Below are 23,306 nucleotides of genomic sequence, written 5' to 3'. Positions count from 1 at the left end.
CATGAATTAACATGCATGAAACACAGTACTTTGAATAGGAACCAGAAGTTAATAAAATAAGCGAAACACTATAAAAAATATACAGTCCGTCAGTCAGTAACAACGTAGAACTTCGTACATGCGTAAGTACGTATGTATATCAGTTCGAGTTGGCATACCACATTAGCACAGAGATGCAGTTGTCGATTCAAATTCCGTAGTGGTAGGGGTAGTAAGAGTAAAAGCAGTAATTGGAAAGATTAGGGTTTGAAGATGTTATTCAAGAAATATAATCCAGTAAAATAAATTTGAAAACAGAAAAAATAAAGGGATATGAAGAATTCAGAAGATTAGAATTTGAGAGAACAGAGGGAGTGGATGCACCTGTGCCATTGCGAACGATTTTGAGCCATGTCATTCAGGGTCTCTAACCATCGGTCGCTATCATCTCGCGGTCCCCAAACAGGCAGTCCACACCTACCAACATGGCTCACTCAGTCCACTTGTCAGTGACTTCATGGATTCGCGCCATATTTTGGTATGGCCGCCCATAGCTTTCTTCCAATCTACTCCTACATCGGGGCAGTCGGTGGTTGGGCACACGTAACACGTGTCCTAGCCACCTCAACTGATGAAGTTTCACTACATCACCAACTGATTTTTCATCCTTAACTAGTACCCGTTTCCTAACAACTGTATTACTTACTCGGTGGTCCCAGGATATACGAGCAATGCTTTGAAGACACCTGTGATCGAATACTGGTAACCTACGGATATCCTCTACTCTTATCAGCCATGTTTCACAGCCACTAAAGTACGACGGAACGGACTACTGCACAGAAAACACGTCCTTTGGTTGATAGACGGATATCTCGCCTACACCATAAATGACGCAAGTTGGCGAAAGCTAGTCGAGCCTTCTGTATCCGTGCTGAGATTTCGTCACACACCAGACCACAAGGGCTGATGAGACTTCCAAGATAAGTGAAGTGGTCAACACGCTCAATTACTTCACTCCCTATCATTAGTTCGAGTGTCGATGCAGCCCGATTCTGAAGCAACATTTTGCGTTTGGAGGATGGGGAGAATCGCATGCCGAACATGCTAGCATTATTGTTTAGAGTAGTCAGAAGACTTTGCATTTTGTCAGCGTCTTCACTGAATAGAACTATGTCATCGGCATATTCGAAGTCAACAAGTGAATCTCCTGGTAGAAGTTCAACCCCTGGAAATCTACAACGTAGGACCAGACACATATAAGCATCGGTTCAAGTTGCCACACCTCATTAGCACAGCAAGATGAACAGCGGATTCATAGAAGTAGTTAATTAAATGGTGGTAATACATAAAAGAAAGATTGCATATAAAGATATAGTACAAGAAGAAATAATTAGTACGTAGAAAGATATGAAGCGATTTTAATCCCGACGGTTGTTGCTACCTTGACGTGGTGGTCGAGCTTGCCTATCGTGACGGAGAAACCAAGCTATATTGGTTGGAACAACCGTTCCTCAAGGTCCTACCATCCAAGACAGGTCGGTTGAAGAATGGTAACATTAAAAGCAACAAACTCAAGGTCCAAAGGCCAAGTCGTACTGCTAACTGTACAGAGGTGTGACAGCAGTAAGGTGTTTCCTTCAGACAACCAGCAGAACAGAGATGCTGCCTTCCCACAAGGAGGGATGGGGTTAAAAAAGGTCGACTCTAAAAATGCACACCTCGCCTTATCCCACGGATATCGATCTCCGGAAGTAAGGTTTCAACAAGTACGGCACTAACACGAAAATTACTCATAAAAAGTTCGTGTGATACTGAATGGGGCATGTTTTTAGTCAATTTATGAGGAAATAAATATATGTAATTGATTGACAGCGTGGCTTCATTTCTTGAGGGATATTTATCTATATTTATGAATAGGTTGTGTACATATACTCGATTTAGTTTAGCCCATAACATCTTTCTCATTTTCAGTTTACTCATTCAAGCAGCTAGTTGGACTCCTGTATAAGAAGCTAGTATATCATTATCAAACTTCGATGACCGCACAGCATAACAAGATATTCAATAGTTAAATTCTTGAGTCAATTGAAGCTAGACCACCTGGAAGTACTGGACGGTCGTTTCATTCTAGTATGGGACTCCTCCATGGTAGTACACATCGACGATCCCACTTCACGAGGTTCGAACCCAGGACCAGTGAAGTTCAACCGAGTCTGTTGTGAGATAGTAACTCACTGAAGACAATGGTGGATGGTGGTGCAATCTCGTGGATTGGTTGAATTTAAACATCAACACCGCCAGCCCAGTGGTCTAGAGATTAAGTGGGTGAGACTCTAAGTTATGGACGAGCCAATCAGAAACGTCTGAGAGATTTCAAGCTCACGGCGCTAACTTCGGTGCTTAATACTAACGTACGATCGGTTCACAGGGAATTTTGTACAAAACGTGATAATTGATCGGCTATAACAAATAAAACTGCGAGACTATAATTTTTGGACGAATCAATCAGGTATAAAATAATTGATCTCGGATTTTAACGTGAAAGCCTTTCATCCATTTGACTAAATAGATTTCTGGGATTTTAGCTGATGTCAGTTCGTGATAAAAGCCCCATATATAATTCCTAACTAAGGCAAATTATGTCAATTATTGCGAACTGGATAATGAAAGCACTAGTAACACTGGCTGCAGCCAGTTACTACAATATATACGGATGTTTGAAGAGCGTACAGACTCCTGCATAGGCTTGGTTATGTGCATCGTGTCGTTGTCCACAAGTGGTATTTAGTGTACTCAACAACCGAAGTGCACATAAACAATATTGAAGCCATGTGGTCGAGGCTGAAAGAGATTTTGAGACTTTATCATGGCTCCAGAGGCCGACTATTCTGTAGCCGTATGGAGGATTTCCTCTACTGCATGCATTACGATTTTAGAACCTCTGAACCTCTTTCTAACCTTGACAAGTTTTGAACCAAGTATAAGAAGTGTATCCCCTTTATTTCCTTGGTTTTGTATAACATATTTTTAGTCTATACTGACTGTTTGCTGATTAGCTAACATTTCTCAAGGTCGTTCAAAGGTCGTCCATAAATTAGTCTTGCCATTAAGTGTCTTCACTCGAGACCGCTAGTTCCTGGGTTCAAATCTCATGAGGCATGATCGTGGATGCGCACTGCTGAGGAGTCTCACTCTAGAATGAAACGGCCATCCAGTGCTTCCAGGTTTTCCATGGTGGTCTAGCTTCAAATGACTCATGAATTTAATTATTAAATTGCTAAAATCTCCACCAAACCCCTCTTTGATTATAACTGAAAATTTACCAAACACTATGATACTTAAATATTACAAATGATTTACCTTTTCTAAAGCTGTATGCGAACTTTCAACAGCCCACCATGCTAATGGTGAACCACTTTGTAATATTGCTTGTTGAAATAAATGATTAGATATTGGAGAGATTAAATGTAGAGCAACGCAGATAACACCACCGGAATGACCAAAAAGTGTAATTCTAAATTTAGAAATCAGTTAAATAAAATACAAAAACACTTCAAAATATAGGTATATGTTCATTAATTGGATTATTGTACTAATCTAACAAGAAATCATCCTGTTATAACGGTCGGTGTTTCTTTGTCTTTACAAATGGTAACGTTAATTTACTTACCTTAGACAAATATCTACACTAGATTCCCCTCTCTCCAGTATCTATTTTACAGGACTTTGACACAACTCAGATCAAGAATAAGTGATTAGCCTTACTGGGACGTCAATGAATATTACAAAATAAAACCGACAGTCAGTCAGTCAACTACAACGTAAGGCCAGGTACGCATGAGCATCGGTCCCAGTTACCATAAATAATTAACACAACAAGATGGACACCAAATTAATACAAGTAGTAGTGGTGGTAATATATAAAAGAAAGATTACATATAAGGACATAATACAGAAAGAAAGATGTGAAGTGATTTTAATTTCATAGTTTAAGGGAAGACAGAGAGTGTATACACTTACGCCATTGTGATCGATTCTGAGCCATGTCACACACAGTCTCCAGCCATTGGTTATGTTAGTCGTGTGGACCTCAATCAAATAGTCTTTGCCTATCAATATGAATCGGGCTAGAAGTTAGTGACTTTGTGGATTGATACCACGTTTTGGTTTGACAGCCCCTAACTTTCCTCCAACCATCCACATCACTAGTCAGTATTGCGCGTAGTGGCAATCGGTATTCAGGTATACGTAACACGCGGCCCAACAATCTCAGTCGATGAAGATTCACAACCTCATCAACTGATTTACCATCGTTCCCTAATACTCTGTGTCTGATCTTACTATTGCTTATCCTGTGATCCCAGCAGATGCGAGCAATATTTCTAAGACATCTGTGGTCAAATACTAGTAGCTTACGAGTATCTTCTACTACTAACGGCCGCGTTTTGCAGCTGTAAATTAGAACTGAACAAACTGCTGCTCAGTCTACTCATTTCTTAACTGATAGACGGATGTCAAGCCTTCTTTATAGGTGGCGAAAGCCGACAAAAGTCAAATGAGCTTTGTGGGGGCTGATCAAACTTCTAAGATAAGTGAAGTTGTCGACGCGTTCTACTACTTCACTCCTTATCCTTAGTTCAGGTGTTGACGCAGGCCATATGTATAACTTCAATACACGAGGAAACTGTTCACAGTCTATAACGCAATTAATCAATCAGCTAAAATAATATACTCTTCTATTCGTTTACTACAGATTATCAAAGGGATGTAGAAATCTCTCAGATTTAATACTTTGTGGATTATGGATTACTACGAGATGAATGTATCAACCGATTCACAGGTTTCAGAAAAATTTATCCCAAAAATAACCAAGGAAGTTTGTTTTACAGTGAATTTTTTGTGGTGAGTTCTAACTAGCCAGTGAATAACGAAAGGCAGTCAGCTTAACTAAATGTATGAGACATCAAACAGCATTATGAATCCTTTTCTACTACTGATTTCTACTCTGAGTTCGCTGTACGTGTACTGTTTGCACTGTGAATGGATAAATTCTCGTGCCTCTATAATTTAACCATCAATCGTTGGTAGGTAATCGTTGTCACTTTATAAAGTAGTCTAATCTAGTGGTCTAACTATCTCATATCAAAGATTGTGGTCTACCATGCTATGTCTTATTATTCAGTATGTAAAACTTATTATATTATTTCACGTATTTCGTACCAGTAAGCAAATCCTTTATTATTTTCTTCGTTACAACTAAAGTGGTCCTCAATAAACAACTACATGAACTTTTTACAACTGATTGATCACAATGTCATGTTGTATGGTTCTTATTAGTGCAGATCGAATTCTTTCAATCAAGTTGCAATGTGGCCACTAGTCTAGATGACTTGGCATTGCGTGTATTATGCTGAGATGTAAGATGGCAGTCGCAGATAGTCGACAGGAAACTCCGGATTCAGGCTACCTAATGTTTAACATTCACCAGAAAGGTATACCTCTAATCTTGAAGGAAATGATTCTCGATGGTGGATTTGCTCCCGTGTCACCCATCCTCACAGTAAGAAGCATTACCACTGAGCTATCCAGACCACAAGGTTAATGGTACACCTGGTCGATGAGTGCCGAATAGCACAAAACCTAAGTCCAGGGTTTCTTGTTGACTACCTCCAACCATCACCTTACCAAATGGACCTGTAAAAACTCACCAATAAAACTAGTAGGCTTCTTATAAAATGTTTGGTTTATTCCAAGTAATGGAATCCGGGACAGGCATTTCGTTTTGTCTAAAACTCTACCCAAAACTACCGATATTCCTGTTGATGTTTTCAGCGCGACTCAAATCTATTTCCTTTCAATTCAAACGCCTACATGATTATCCATTTCACTTGTGAGTCCAGACACTTACATAATTTTGAAACGGGTGTTATATTTACATAATTATTAGAGAGGACTTGAATTATGTTGTTGTTAATCAATCTATTTTGGGATATGTCCGTCTTCTGGTAATTGCCTCGATACAAGTTTTTCAGATCCAGTCTACCTATTCTGTAAACGATGTAAATATATCGACAATGACTGATCAATTTTCATTCAATAATGTTGACATTGGGATAATTTGAATCGTCTCTAATAGTTATATGAATATCATACCCGTTTCATAATTGAATGATTATCAAAACTCAGTAGTGCAATGGATAATGATATGAGTGTTTAAAGTGAAAGGTACTAGATTTGAGTCAAGCTGAAAACATCAACACAAATATAAATAGCTTCGGGTGATGAGTCTTAAAAAGGACGAAACGTGTATCGTGGATGCTATTGCTAGCGGCAATCTTCACACTTTAAAAAAATACCTACTACTTTAGTAGTATGGTTATAAGAAATGAAAAATTGAGATAATTAAAAGACAATATAATAAAACTATAATTTACTGTTGTGGATTTCCTCCAAAATAAGCTATATTTTCACGAACCCATTGTAATCCAGCTACTTGATCCATTAAACCTTGATTTCCAGGTATTTCATCATTTCCTAAATAGAGAAAACCTAATGGTCCTAGCCGATATTGTATACTGACGACAACAACATTCATCTGTAAGAAACGAAAGAAAACAAACAAACAAAGAATAACATGAGATTTGGAAAAATAAGTCGAATCGAAATGTTAGAGATTTGTAGCTCAGGTGGATGATTTTGGTGGAGTTTTGTTCTCTGAGCTGGATAGTTTGGTCGTGGAGATTTCATCGTTCTTCTGAACGACATCATCAGCACTAAATGAAGTCGAATCGAAAGACTTATATGCACATCTTACTTCGTTTGAACTTGGTTCCTAGTTAATTCAGCATATTTCTGAGAATAATTAAACTGAATGGATAAAATCACTTGATAACGTGATATTAAAAGTAGGATATGAAATCGTTTTTCTTTTGAGAAATAGATGTATTTTATACAAAACTGATTTGACGGACCATGAATAGGATGTGCAGAGGTTAATGTGTAAATGAGGGGTGGCAACAAAATCTGATTCAAAGCCTCCACGTAACACCACTGGGTAGAAAGGGAAAACTAGCTAGTTAATTTGGGCACTCAGTAGAGTTCGGAATAATTCACCACTCTTCTGTAAACTGGATTATTTGTAGTTTTCAAACTCGAGCTCACTAGATCTTGAGAGTTTCCGATGTGCATGTTTATGTATATTGAATTGCAAGCATCTCTGTTTGTATAGTTGTGTATATAGGTATATGCAAAAGGTATTCACCTGATTCGCTAAACGAACATTTGCTGAAATGTCTGTCCTATATTTAATAAGATCATCGGTCTAAACTAACGGTTAGAAGACATAAGAAAAAGATGCGGTAACAAATACGAAAGTGACCATCAACCCCTCTCTGAGAGTGCTCATACCTATGCTTATGTCACGAGGTGTATAGAAGAAATTTTTCGTACCAGTGGTATGCATGTAAGGCCTAAAAAACAGACAGTTGTAACGAATACGTTCGAAGGGGGTGGTGACCATCTACTCAAGTAAGTGAGTAAATATACCTATATGTATGGTATAGGATGTATGAGTGAAAACTTATGGGTTGTCGGTATGCATATAACGTATACTTGCCCTTGGTACAACGCCCACGTGCCGAAACCCGGTTGTTTCATCGGTTTACCCATACAACCACAACCAAGTGATGGGATTTGTGGGCCTTGAATACACTGAAACCAATTCCATAAAAGCCATGCTGGCTTCACCAGATAAGGCTTTACTAACCACAAATGGTTGAAACATCACCATAAGTAGTCTATGTATTGATGTAATGATCAGTCTTTGTGCTGAATAGATTGACTTGCAAGTTAAATCGGTGATTTATTTGAATCGATTTGTTAGGAAAGTTGATGTGTTGAGCAGGTTAGTTTGTTAGTCAACCATCGAATGAACGGTCAACTTAGTACAATAAATGGATGAACAAGGATAGATACACAGATTTACATCTCAATAAAAAGTGTACATGGATAAAAGTTAACAATCGACCATATAAAATTAATTAATGATAGTGATAATGATGTGTGTAGCTTACTAGGCTTTTTTATTTAGTTAGACAATTTGATTATTATACTGAAGAGGATTAAACCAGTTTATTGGATGAAATATAAGAATTGTTCATATCTCAGTTTCTGAGACTGTTTCAAACTTAATTTTTACATTTAACAATGATTTGTGTAGCGGTTTATTGTATGATGATGTTAAACTCTATTTATTTATTTGAACACATAAACATTGGTACAAGGAGGCAACAAATATATATGCGTCACACTTGGTCACTCGATTTGTTTAGGGTTTGAGATACCGAAACGAGTGATTTTCTTAGTGAGCCACTCCCGAGCCTTTGACTTAAGGGTTTAATTCACAAGGAAGTGGATTGACGTTATGAGATACGATCACAATAGGTTCACACACCATTTGTTCCTTCAGGATTCTGGAGCTCGTGTGCACCAATGGTTGGGAGTCAGAGTTTTCCAACTAGATTAAATCTTAACGGCAGGCCGCATCATATTACAGATTAATTTAATGAGACCATTTCAAATACAAGTCGAATTATTGAATGCAGTAAGAAAGTTAGAAGTTTGTCAAAATAAATTAACAAATCAATGTCTGAATATAGTTTGTGGGGTACTTTGAGATTAACTCACTTGATTCTATTACCTTAGTCAACAGTACTCATTCACACTGTTGTGGGTTGTGATTGGTTAGTAAGTGGAAACAAACTGAACTACTCTATAATTACATTATACATTTTAATCTTTTTCTTATAACTCTGATTGCCCTGTGGATTCTACATTGTGTGTGTATGTGTGCAACTGCTAGCTTTTGTGTTAAATAAGCTACTGTCTGATCTATAATCTGGTTCTACATTATTGGTCGTAATTCATGTATATATGTATAATGTGATCTAATCAATCAGTCCTAAATAGGACGAAACACCGCTTCTGAATCTCACTACTGATCACGATTAAAATTTACTAAAATATCTGAAAAAATGGTTTTTATTACAAAGTGAATTGTTATATAGGATAAGGTTAAACTTTTGGGATTATTCTGCGGGGAATTATCATGTATATTTTTATTGTGGAACTATTGAAGATCTGATTTATAGGATTATTATAATTATAAGCCTTCATTGAATTTATTAACTATCCATATGTATCTTATCATTAAAGAATGAATAGTCAGTCAGTCAGTCAGTCAGCTACAACGTAGGATCAGACACACATATGCATCGGTCCAACTTGCCATACTTCATTAGCATAACAAGATGAACACCAAATTCATAGAAGTAGTTAATTCAGTGGTGGTATTATATAAAAGAAAGATTGTATATGAGGATATAGTACAGGAAGGAAGAATTGGTTCGTAGAATGAAAGATATGAAGCGATTTTAATCTCATAGTTTAAGGGAAGACAGAGAGTGTATACACCTACGCTATTGTGATCGATTCTGAGCCATGTCACACACAGTCTCCAGCCATTGGTTATGTTAGTCGTGTGGACCTCAATCAAATAGTCTGTATCTTTCAATATGGATCAGACTAGAAATTAGTGACTTCAAGAACTGATGCAACGTTTTGGTTTGGCCACCCCTAACTTTCCTCTAACCATCCCCAACACTAGTCAGTATTGTGTGTCGTGGTAATCGGTGTTCAGGTATACGTAACACGTGGCCCAACAATCTCAGTCGATGAAGATTCACAACCTCATCAACTGATTTGCCATCATTCCATAATACTCTGCATCTTACGTCAATTATTTATCTACTTATTGCTTCTTTCTGTATCACTTATGAATTTAGTTGTGTACAAATGATGATTTCTTTATTGTTATGGCATGTTGTACTCATATCATCAATGTATACATTTCTTTGAGTTCTTGAATTATGATAAATAGAAGTGAACAGAGTAATTCAGTTTACATAAATAAGAACATTTGTTTAAATTTGATTGAATATTTACACAGTATTTGGGCACCGAGTTGATGTGAGACATTAAAGGGGAAGTATGTATTTGTAAAATCTCAGCGAATGAATTAGAAGTAAATCCAATGTTTCGCTTTTTCGAGGGAATATAATCAAAACATCAAAATTATCAACTATAAATAGGTACATAGTTCTGCGGTTCACTGTATACTGAATAGGTCATCACCATTGAATCAACTACTTCTACGAATCCGGTGTTCATTTTGCTGTGCTAATGAGGTATGGCAACTTGGACCGATGTATGGTCTTACGTTATAGCTAACCGACTGAATAGGTCATCCAATCAACGTTAACAATGTTTAAAGTAGATATTTGCATTACACACTAATGCGGTGAACTGGACAACCATGTACTTATATTAGTGGAGTTTTGTTCTCTGAGCTGGGTGATTTGATCGTGAAGCTTTCATCATTCTTCTAAACAAGATCATCAACACAAATACAAACGATGAAAGCTCCACAATCAAACCATCTAACTCAGCGAACAAAACTTCACCGAAATCATCCACATACTTCCTCTTTAATTCAATTTACAATTTGATGTATTATTATTTAATCATTGAACTAAATGAATTTAACATTGATCAATATAGAATATAAGATTTTCTGATTATCATTTCACGGTCATTATGATATTAGATAAAAGAGAAGTGTAATAGTCAGTAAAGCATAAATTGTACGTGTTATTTATGAACTTTATAATCAAATGATTCGATCATGTGGAATAAAAACAAAAATGGTTCTTTCTTAACTCATAAAATGAATATCAGATGGGTTTTGTGGATATCATAGTAATTTCAATGGTTAAGATCATGAGTCAATTGAAGCTAGACCACCATAGATAACCTGGAAGCATTGGACGGCCGTTTCGTCCTAGTACGGGACTCCTCAGCAGTGCACATCCACGATCCCGCAAAAACTTAACAATCTCCACAACACCTAAACCGATAGTTACCATGTGCTCACTAGTGACTAGCTTCGTGAGAAAGTCCTCGGAGTTCTGGTGAGAAGCCGTGACCAGTGGAGCTAATCCGTGTTGGGTAGAAACAGGTGTCTACCTCAGTACAATGGAAGATGGTCGCGCAATTTCATGGATTGGTTGACGTTAAACATTAACACCGTTGGATGCCCACTGGCTCAGTGGACTAGTTGGTTAAGCACCCGGCGCGAGACTGATAGGTCTTGGATTCGAATCTCGCGGAATGTGGGCAGTGGATGTGCACTGCTGAGGAGTCCCATACTAGGACGAAACGGCCGTCCAGTGCTTCCAGGTTATCTATAGTGGTCTAGCTTCAATTGATTCATGATTTCAATCAAAAACTTAATAATCTCCACAACACTTAAACTGATCTTTACTGTTGGTTGGACAAAAGTATACTTTTTAGGAGAACTAATTAGACGTAAGGCTGAGCCCTTTAAGTTTATGTTCAAAATTTAAAGCTCAGCGGTGGATAATTTGTATCCTTTTAGAAACTAGATAAAAATAAAGTCTATACTTGGTTACTCAATGTTTAAATTCGATGAAAATATATTTTTGTTGTTGTTGAAATTAGATAATGAATGTAACATATTGTGTAAGCTAAACTGATGTCTGATTGTATCTGAGAATACTTGATGTAATTCAATACATAATCAAGGATAAAGAATTATTATTAGTGTATCAACCAAGGGGAGTTCAGGTAGTGCTTCTTAGATTTTGGTGCGAAATTCATTCATCCATTTGGATTAATATCGTTCCGATATTGTAGCTGATGTCAGTTTATGATGAACACCCTAATTCTTTTATTTCTAACCCTAAATCTTAATTCTTATTCACCATACTAATTTATAATCTTATTTTGAATCTAATGGTCGGTTGAAATCTTTCATGATTACTCAAGTACCATTCAAAGATCGTCGCTTAAATTATAGTCTCGCTTCCTAATACTATTAACATTAACTTTTGAAACCATAACTCAAAACTCTAACCACACTCTTAATTCCTTTCTTGCTTTCTAATTTATTACTTTTTATTATAAATTATTGAGTGACTAGACAATGATATTTGATTGGTTACTAAGTCCCTTCGGATCGTCAGTAGAGTATAAATTTATTGTTAATTATCTTAGCACTGATTAACGTACCAGTAATTAATATTATTAACATCTAAATCCATCACAAAAACTCTAGTTATTTTTAATCAAAAATACAGGTAAAATCATGTAAACACACACATACACATAAGCATCATCAATCATTCAGGATACACAGAAATAAAACAGCGTACAATTTCATTAGTACTGATTGTTTGGATCTTCCCATTGAACAAGACAGTTGTTATCTGGACTCATTAGCTAGGTGGATAACACTCTGGGGTGTCTAAAGTGGACGCTACTGGGTTTAAATTTCGGAGTAAACATATACTCCGGGATGCATATACATCCAGCTAATGAGTTTTAGATAGGATGAAACAAGTGTTTTTAATTCCAATTTTAGCCATTAACCATGTCTGATTAACATACAATTTCGTTGACTTACTTTTCCTGCTAAATAAGCTCCATTATACATTTCAATTGATGAAGAGCCTCGAATTAAACTTCCACCATGTATCCATACCATAACAGGTCGACCACCTTTAGGACCAAATATAGCGCTACTTTCAAGCATCATATGTTTTCGATCACCAATATCATGTGAATAATTATTATTTGCTCTTGTCCATATATTTAAATAGAGGCAATCTTCACTCATTTTTGTAGTATTCAACCATACACGTGTAGTAGCATCGAGAAATTCCTCTGAAATGTAATAAAACTTTCATGAAATGGAATAAATTTACAATATGACTATCATGATCAGAAATCGATAAAGTGAACTTGCGTATGATTTCTTAATTAACTAGACAATAATTCACCATAGTTACAAATGATCACAGATTGTTGACTGATCTATTTCGTTAGCTAATTTCAAAAATAATTTTGTTGATGAATTGAAAAATAAATAGATTTCATAAACATTTACTTATTCATTTATTTCAATATAAGACGTTGATGATAATACTATTTATTTGTTCGGATTTCAGTAGTATACCAGACTAAAACGGGATGTAAGGTACTGAAGATGAGATTATAATTTACAGATGAACCGATCAGATATAAGATGACAGATCATGGATTTTGACGCGAAATTCATTCATCTACTTGGCTAAATAAACCTAACCATCAACTGTAAATCATAATTCTAATTCTTCACACTGCTTTATGACCCTCATTAAGTCCAAGTTAGTAGATGGACATTATCAAGGTTACTTTGCCGTCGCTCAAAGGTCGTCCATAAATTATAGTCTCAGCGTTCTGACATAAGTAAACAACCATTTTAAGAAAGGTTTTCATTTATAGTTATCTAAATAACCCTAACTTATAAGTTGTACAGTGATAACGAATGCTAACCTGCATAAAACAAAACAAAAGTTATGAATCATTACTCACACTTTGATTTTCTTGGTAGTTATTTGTTGTCCTTCAATGAAACTCTGTAATGCCTACCACGGACACTTAACTAAACAGTGAAATTATAAACTAGAATTAGGAGATTCTCTAGAACACTTCAGGATCTTAATAGTGTTCAAATAACTTCACAAGCAATGATGCAGCATCCGCATTTCGCGTAAAATAAATTAATTATCTTTTTTCTTTTTCTTACCCATATCATAGCCCTGGGTTAAAACTGGTTGATAGATTTACAAAATGCATTTAAGGTCACCGTATAAGCACAGATGTGTTAACTTCATTTTTACAGGAATTCTTAACACTGAATATAGGGTATTATGAGGATTGTTAGATTTGATATTTGACATCACGAGTCGATCATACATGAACCAGGATATATGTTTTGTCTTGGGACAAGACTCCTCAAAAGTTGCCATCTACGACCTCACCTCGGGTCGAACCCTAGACACTTCAGGTCACGTAAGGATTGCATAACTCTTCAATCACCAAGCTAGAATCCAAAAGTTTTCATATCTTTAACCGATCCGCAATAATGTGCAACTATTTTCTATCGCAATTGGTGATATTTACTAAATGAACAAATCGGATACTATCAGTATAGTGCTGTAAAAATTATTAAGTTTTTGATTGAGACCATCAACCAATTGATGTTAGACCACCACTGAAAACCTGGAAGCAGTGGACGGTCGTTTCACCCAATTGTGGAACTCCTCAGCAGTGCGCATCCACAATCCTGCTTACGGGATTCGAACCCAGGGCCTTCAGCCTCGCAAGAGGACGCTTAGCCTCTAGAGGTTACTGACTCAAAAGTTTTAAGGCTAAGCGCTATCCGTAAGACGTAAAGTTTTTAAGTTCTGTCCTTGGTGAAATCCTAAGTATGGACTTTAATGAGTCTCATATTAGGACAAAACAATGGTTCAGTTCTCCCTAGCTTTCACAGATTATCTAAGATCAATCCATGGTGTGAACATTGAAATTCTTAATATAGTCTGATCAATTTATAAGATCCTACCCCACCCCCATTAACCTGAAATAACAATTTGATAATAACTCACATTTTAACCCTCTTAGGTTATAATTAATCAGCTGACTTATTCCTAAAACAAACCACTGGAAAAAACATATTCTAAACTTTAATCATCTTGTTAACTTACAAGACAACTCAAAAACTTAATTGATAAACATTCATCCATTTAAACTAAAGAAATTTCATTTAAGTAGTTTAAAGAGTAGATCAAAAGTTTCTATGGATAAAATTAAATATATTAAGCGCTCGTGTGCGAAACTGATAAGTCCTGAGTTCAAATCTCGTGAAGCGGGATCATGGATGTACGCTACTACAGAGGATTCCCACAATTGGACAAAATGGCTGTCCAGTGCTTCCAGGTTTTCCATGATGATCTAGCTTCAATGGGATCATGATTTCTAAAAAAATCCCCACAAAACCCTTTTTGATAATGTACAATATATTTCTTTCATTTTTATATTTGCTCATTTATGTATTGACATCTCTGATTGGTGCATTCACTGATGAATATCTAAATAAAATATTAATGTGATTGGTCAATTCTTATTTGGATATATTTGTGGATATACACACATTATATATAAATGTATTATATCGATTTAATTGTGTGTTTGTCTGTATGTAAGTAGAAAAGATGCAAAGCAGTATATTTTATAATAAAAAGTTAATCTCAATAGTTGAGATCATGGGTCAATTAAAATGAGATCATCATTGAAAACCTGGAAGCAATGGACAGCCGTTTTGTCCTATTATAGGAATCCTCTAAGGTAGTGCACATCCACGATCTCGCTTCACGAGATTTGAATCCAGAATCTATCAGTTTCGCAAGTGAATGCTTAACCTCTAGACCACTGAGCTAGTCGGCATCCAACGGTGTTAATGTCTAACTTTAAAAGGCTTGGTTGTTATATCCCTTTTGTTATATCTTAATCAGTAGAATAATTGTATTTCTGATGTTTCAAAACTTAATATAAGCCATTTTCTTCAGAATAAATAAATAACCGATATTAAATTAAAACAAGTTTAAACTTGTGTGAAGAAATGATTTTATACAAAGCCAAGAAACATCAGAAATACAATTTTCCTACTTATTGAGATATAACTCTCTACTTTTTACATCCCCACAAGAATAATGAATGGTAACTGTTGCGGTCTATTGATGGATCAATACGATACATATATTCTTATTGTATAATTATTAAGTAGCTAAACTATGCATATTCATATTCCTCTTTTAACCCATGCACTATTATTGTACGATTTATCGTTCTTGAGTTCTACCCAGTTCTACTCAGACGTGCAATGCTATCCGGTATTGGAGATGGTTGGAAGAAAGTTAGGGGTGGCCAAACCAAAACGTGGCATCAGTGCTTGAAGTCACTAACTTCTAGTCTGAGCCATGTTGGTAGATGCAGACTACTTGGTTGGGGTCCGCGTGACTATCGTAACCAATGGTTGGAGACTCTTGGTGACATGGCTCAGAATCGATCACAATGGCGTCGGTGTATACACTCCCTGTCTTCCCTTAAACTAAGAGATTAAAATCGCTTCACGTCTTTCTTTCTACGAACCGATTTTTTTCTTCTTGTACTATATATCTATATGCAATCTTTCTCTTATATATTAACACCTTTGACCTAACCACTGCTATGAATCCGGTGTTCATCTTGTTGTGCTGATGCGGTATGGCAACCTGGACCGATGCACATATGTGCCTGGTCCTACGTTGTAGGTGACTGACTGACCCAGTCTTTGAATTACAGTCTCCCGCATACACATCCACTTTTAGCTAGATCATATACAAATGTTATTTTCTATTTTATAGTATCATGTGGTCTGTTTGGTTGGTATATAAACCCAGCATGTTTGAAATAAATGATTCATATCATAGAGGCTGAGATTGATGTTCTGGACTAAACAGGCAGGACTAGGTATGAAGAAGGACCGATAAATACTCTAGATTGCTCATACGGGTTTTATGTGCCACTGATCTGGTCGATAAATCACTGTTCTCTAATTGAAGGTATCATTACGCTATATATTAATAGGGCACAAGGCTACAGGTTATAACAATACTAACTTTCAATACCTAGCCATTGGGACGATTTTAATAAGGATTGATATGCTCTGTTCAAAGAATCCTGATAGTTGTTTCTAACAAACAAGTTTAACAGGTTGATAGCTTAATCACTAACTGTGGAAATAGAAAGGATTTCGAATAACCGCTAAAGCGTTTCTGTGACAGTGGATGAAAGTGATAACTCAGCTCTCATACCTAACACCCCATTACTACTGAGAGATTGTTATGGATTGCAATATCGTTGATGGGTATTCTCTAAATGATGGAAACCGGTGGATTGTTTAGCTAATACCTTTTGACATCGGTGGATAAGAAAATGTGAGGCAGAAATAGCATTGTAAACATAGGAACTTTATGGAAGTGGATTTGGTACTACCCACGGCTCATAACCAACGGGACTAGGTAATGAGTGCGAGATGGATGAAGACGGTTTATTAGGAGCAATGATGGTGCGCATAAAATGTGTTATAACACTACCCAGTGCTCTTTTTATTTGAAACCATCAAGTCGAACCTTGGTATGTATACCAATAATATTATTTTTTCAGTTATTCACTTCGTCTATTCTCATTTAAAATTTTTAGAAATAAACAACCATATTACATATACCTTAACATTATCCCAGATTATATGGGTTCATTTTAACTGACTGTACTAAACAGTGAAATAAATCTTAATCAAAAAATTGCGTAATACTCACTAGTTAGATGTGTACACAGACCATGTGATGTTATTCTCTTTAAAATGTCAATGTCAAAAAAATATATATCTTGATCCATAGGATCCTGATCCTGTAGATCAATAAGAGAACAGCTTATAATCTAACAAACACTAATATCCAGTACAAAATATCATTATATCTACATAGTAGACTGGTGGATAGTATTCTAAATTCCAAAGATTGCCATTTATTTTCATCATCAATGAGATATCAATTAGACCACTGAGCCGGCATCCAACAATTGTTAATTTCTAACTTCAACCAATCCATGAAGTTGCGCCACCGTACACCATTGTCTTCAGTGAGTTCCTATCTCACAACAGACCTGGTTGGACTCCACTGGTAACGACTTCTCACTTGACAATGGTGTATGGTGGCGCAACTTCGTCGGTTGGTTGAAGTTAGAAATTAACAATTGTTGGATACCCCTTGGCTCAGTGGTCTAGTTGGTTAAGCGCCTGGCGCGAGACTGATAGGTCCTGGGTTCGAATCTCGCGGGGTGCGGGATCGTGGATGCGCACTGCCACAGAGGAGTCCCACAATAGGACGAAACGGCCGTTCAGTGCTTCCAGTTTTCCATGGTGGTCTAGCTTCAATTGACTCATGATTTCAACCAGTGAAATTTCTAAAATCTCCACAAAACCCATTCGGAAATATCAATTAATAAACACTGGCTTTCTTTATAAGCAGCTTGTGAGGAAATGAATATTCTGTTAAGCTATGATTATTAAAATTGAAAGATAACAAAGGTAATTGTGAGATTTAAATTAAGGAAACTTTTATGACACCGATTTTCTTTAATCTTGAATTATTCATTGTCCATGAATGAATGAATGTTCCATCTATGTAATGATCAATGTCAATTGTTCGAAATGTATTGAACTAATATATTACATAGGTCTGATGATTTTCTTATTATTATTAAATCAAATATCATATCAATTTTTGATGATTATGAATAGTACCGGAAAAACGCCATCCGAAAAAAGAAACACTAATATACATTATCTTCTCATAAAATCATCGGTGGGACTATAATTTATGAACGACATTTGAGCGACGCTAAACTGACTTTGAGAGTATCCATCTAATAACTAAGATCAAATGAAAGTTATGAAGCGGTGTGAGGAATTAGAATTATGATTTACAGTTGATAGTAAGGGTTAGGAATTAGATTTACAATTTTCATCATGAACTGACATCAGCTATAATACCAAGACTCTATTTAGCTAAATGGATAGGTGAATTTCGCGCCAAAATCCAAGACACGTCATCTTATACCTGATTGGTTTGTTCATAAATTATAGTCTCGCCTATTCTTTTAATCTATAAATTTGACTGAGACCAGAAGGAAATAAAAAATTTCCTATGCATTTAATTGAAAGAATCTATTCATTATCAGTAAGTAAATATAGTAATTAGTCATTATTTCAGTGACCGAGTGAAACACAAATTCATTTTCTGACTTTTCTACTAATCAAATCATCAAGGTTAATGAAATGTAAGTATTTTTAAAAATTACTTCTATAGGATAATATATATATTTAATAGGATAATGTCTCAATGGTAAGATTGATTCCAGATAACTTTGTATTTCACTAACGGAAACACATAAGAATACACAACACTGAGAAAGACTGAATGAACAAATTAGCAAATCCTCTCTTCTATTTAATAGAAAGTGAATATCAGTATAAAGTTGTGAAGATTGCTAAGTTTTTGATTGAAATCATGAATCGACGGATGTTAAACCACCATTTCGTCCTAGTATGGGACTCCTGAGCAATACTCATCCACGATCCTGCACATGGGATTCCCGTGGGTTTTAATTGAGATCATGAACTGGTCAATATTTAGACTAACATTAAAAAACGAAACGACTATCCAGTGCTTCCAGGTGGTCTAACATTCATCGCTTCATGATTTCAAAACAAATAAATGACATGATAGGTCCTGGGTTAGGATCTCGCTAAGCGAGACCGTGAATGCGCACTGCCACAGAGGAGTACTACAGTAGGACGAGACGGCCGTCCAGTGCTCCTAGCTTTTCTATGGTGGTCTAGCTTCAATTCGCTCATGATCTCAACTATTAAAATTACTATAATATCCACAAAACCCCTTCTGATACTAGTCAACATATGCTCACTAGTGATGGTCTCCAAGACGTATTTCCTGGAATTCTAGTAAGAAGCAGTGACTAGTGCACTTCAACTGGGTCTGTTGTGAGATGGTAACTCACTGAAGACAATGGTAAATGTGCCGCTTAATTTCGTGGATTAGTTGAAGTTAGACAATAACACCGTTGGATGCCTACTGGCTCAGTAGTCTAATGGTTAAGTGCTCTCTTGCGAAACTGATAGGTCTTGGGTTCGAATCCTGCGAGGTGAGATCTTGGATGAAGAGTCCCACAATAGGACGAAACGGCTGTCCAGTGCTTCTAGATTTTTTTCTACGATGGTCTAACTTCAATTCACTCATGATCTCATCTATGAAAATTACTATGATGTCCATAAAAACCCCTTCTGAAAATAACATAGACATATACATTATAGACATATATATATTCATTTGAATAGATACTAGGGATAATAAACTATTCAATAATAGAGAACACTTGACCATGTTATCGATTGCTTTTTTTTCCTATTTCAAGGTACTCATTCAGTTTACATCATAAACTTCATTCCTTAAAGTTGTTTATTTATCTAGAAAAATTATTGATCTCAAGACAAGAGTAATAAAAAAAATGCAAAGAAAGAAATGTGGTAACAAAACAACAACAAAAAACGAAGAAGAAAAAGAAGAAGAAGAAGAAGAACGAAAGAAAACTAAAGAGATTGAACTGAAATGACATTTTATATTAATTGAAACCAATCAACAAAATCCTATAATATAAAATAGTAGAGATGAGTGTATCCATAACTATCTATCTATATAACGATATTTAAAGAAGATAAACACTCAATGAATATATAATTGATTCAATAGATGATTAGTAAATGCTGAAGTAGAAGAAGAGAAAAGAAAAACACAAGCATACACCATGTAATCATTTTGTTTCTATGGTTGTTATTTGGGAAAGAAGAATTAACTATTAAAGTATATTTCATCAACTTTAAAATGCATCCATAACGATCGATTTTATTCTTTCTTATAAAAATAATTAGTTATAAGTAGTTAATAAAGGAATTCTCTTTAAATTGGTTTATTATGAGAAGACAGAGAATGGGTTAGAGGTTAAGTGTTTTACATGAAACCGGAGGTCCTGAGTTTGAGTCCTTATGTTGGGTCGTGGATGCTCACTACTGAGGGGTCGCATATTAGAATGAAACAGTCATCTAGTGCTTCCAGGTTTTTAATGGTGGTCTAACTCAGACCAGTTTGTTTCATAAATTTAATAAAAAACTGAGAGTATTTTATAATGCTGACGTAAAACGAATAAACTGGTGATTTCTCATGTGCTTGCATGTAAATGTAAGTGGAAATTTGTCACATTTTCCAGCGCTAGAATTCAAAACGTACTTTCATCCTACTGACCTCCTATAGGAATAAGATGTATTACAATTGATTGAAGTCAGCCGCGGCTCCGATAGTCCAGTGGTTGGGTGACAGGGGGTCGAATCCGTCAGATAGCATCAGTTCCCTCAAAATTACAGGTACACCTTGCTGACGAGTGCCGAGTAGCACGAAATCTAGATCCTGGGCTTCCTGTTGACTACTTTCAACCACCATCTTATCTCAACATATTGCACGCAATGTCGAGTCACCTAGACTTTTGGGCGGGCTACTATAAATGAGTGTATTCATCTGGCTCAGATCACAATCCATATATCCCTATGTCAGTGCAGACATGTACATAAACACTAGCAATTTACATTTTTTATTGAGCTTTTGACAATAAATTTTCTTCAACACTATCAAACTTCTTACTCTGCACAGCTGATTTGGCAATAATTAGAAAACGGATATTACGACTGAATCAAACTAAAGAGCACAACAACAATAATCTGATAACAATGTGTTTCAATTAAATTAGGTATAGAAACCTTGTGAGTCACCATCATCAGTATGTATCTGGAAACATGTAGTAATAACAATGTTAAGGCAACACAACTGAAAATAATTCAAATGATAATAAACAGATACTGAGTTCAATCCAGTTAATTACCAACGTCCAATTTAATAAAATCACCAATAAAATCACAAGAAAACCTTGCCTAGTTTCTTTTTCCCTTTTAATCACTAAACAGGTATAAGATTTAATTCTTGCTTGATTCATGAAAGGTATGAAGATGTTCTTTTTGTATTGATCGATCAAAATATAATGAGCTTTAGAGAGGGAGAGTATATACTGTTTCAGAAATTTGGTTCAGCACAGTAATAAAAAGTTATTTCCATTCTATTTTTTTTGTTAAGTTATTTGCAAGATTTCACTTTGAATATCACGGTACAAAAATTAACTGAAATTTCTGCTGTGTCATTCCTCGCGAAATTGATTTGCGCAAAAAAATTCAGAAGATGAATGATATAAAGGATCAATCAAAAGGTCACATTGTGCCGGTCGAAAATCTCCTAATGTCATGTACATGATATTGGTCATATCATCACCAATTTCGTGTATATTTGATATATCTAGCAGAGGAATCTAGGACTCGTATTTTGTCCTATTTGAGACTCTTCAACACCGAAACTCAAGCCAAAAATCCTTTGCCTTAAAAGCCATTGCATTACCCATTGAGCTACTGGATTCATATAGCTCTTGGTTTATTCGACATGTATGAAAGTATTGTTAAGCATTTATGTTATAATAGGACGAATATGATAAAATTTAGAGTTTTTGGAACCGGTTATGATTGGCTTAAGGTTAACGATGTAATCCTAGCGTGTAACTGTTGTAGAAGAAATAGTAGTCACGGAGTGATAAAAGTTAGAATTTTGATTGGTAAACATAACACATGGTATGAAGCAGAGTATTCAAGTCATAATAGTCTGTGGTTTCCGGTGGGGTTGTTTTTATATTTTATATACAAGACAGCAATATACAAAAGCTATTATTCTATTTTCTATTCAGTACTTCTATATTATCATCCATTTGTGATTTTAAATGCTTATTATATTATAAATACATGTTTTTCAGTTTTCATTTTCAACCAATACTAAGTGGCCTATCATTCTTAAATATTTAGGGATATATCGAAGTATTTGTCTCTGCCTAACAATTTATTCACTTAAGAAGCGCTAGAACAAAATAAGCAATTTATTCTATGATACAAGATGTGACGTAATCAATATAGAGTATTATGATAATAAACTGGGTTAAGAGATCATATACACAATTCCAACTAAACAGTAAGAGTTAGATTATAGAGAGAAAATAATTTATTCATTCAAGAGATAAATAGTTAATTACAGTTTAATCCAAATAGAAATCTTCCGACTGTTTTTGATACCTTGACGTGGTGGTCAGGCTTGCCTATCGTGATGGAGCAACCAAGCTATATTAGTTGGAACAACCGTTCCTCAAGGTCCTACCGTCCCGGATAGGTCGGTTGAAGAACGATAACACTAAAAGCAACAAACTCAAGGTCCAAAGGCGAAGTCGTACTGCTGACTGTACAGAGGTGTGACAGTAGTAAGGTGTTTCCTTCAGACAACCAGCAGAACAGCGATTCTGTCTTCCCACAAGGAGGGGTGGGGTTAGAAAAGGTCGATCCTAAAAATGCACATCTCGCCTTATCCCACGGATATCGGTCTCCAGCAGTAAGGTTTCAACAAGTACGGAACTAACACGGAAATTACTCATAAAAAGGTCATGTGTGACCGACCACAAGCAGTTGTCCCTTGGGCATTGCGATCACGCTCTCAGGTCACTAAGACCACCTCTAATCCGGTTTCGTTTTTATGTACCTCCAGAAGAACCTTTTCACGGTGTGGGCAACCGGGAAGTGATAACCGCCCTCATACCTCTAAGTTGTTGCTGACTGACTG

The 23,306-nt window shown here is 36.0% G+C and overlaps 1 protein-coding gene across 1 annotated transcript in view; it reads right to left on the bottom strand.

Annotated features, from left to right (window-relative positions):
• Positions 1 to 23,306, bottom strand: part of MS3_00009655 (uncharacterized protein) — a 42,304-nt gene that overhangs the window by 15,984 nt on the left and 3,014 nt on the right. The window contains exons 2-4 of the mRNA XM_051218053.1: positions 12,521 to 12,780; positions 6,414 to 6,574; positions 3,340 to 3,493 (exon numbers count right to left, since the gene is read on the bottom strand). Of these exons, the coding sequence (XP_051064486.1) occupies positions 3,340 to 3,493; positions 6,414 to 6,574; positions 12,521 to 12,780 (575 nt within the window). The remainder of the gene's footprint in view (positions 1 to 3,339; positions 3,494 to 6,413; positions 6,575 to 12,520; positions 12,781 to 23,306) is intronic.

The sequence above is a fragment of the Schistosoma haematobium genome, chromosome 7, assembly GCF_000699445.3.
Source record: "Schistosoma haematobium chromosome 7, whole genome shotgun sequence".
Lineage (NCBI taxonomy): Eukaryota > Metazoa > Platyhelminthes > Trematoda > Strigeidida > Schistosomatidae > Schistosoma > Schistosoma haematobium.
This window is presented reverse-complemented; position numbering and strand designations above follow the sequence as displayed.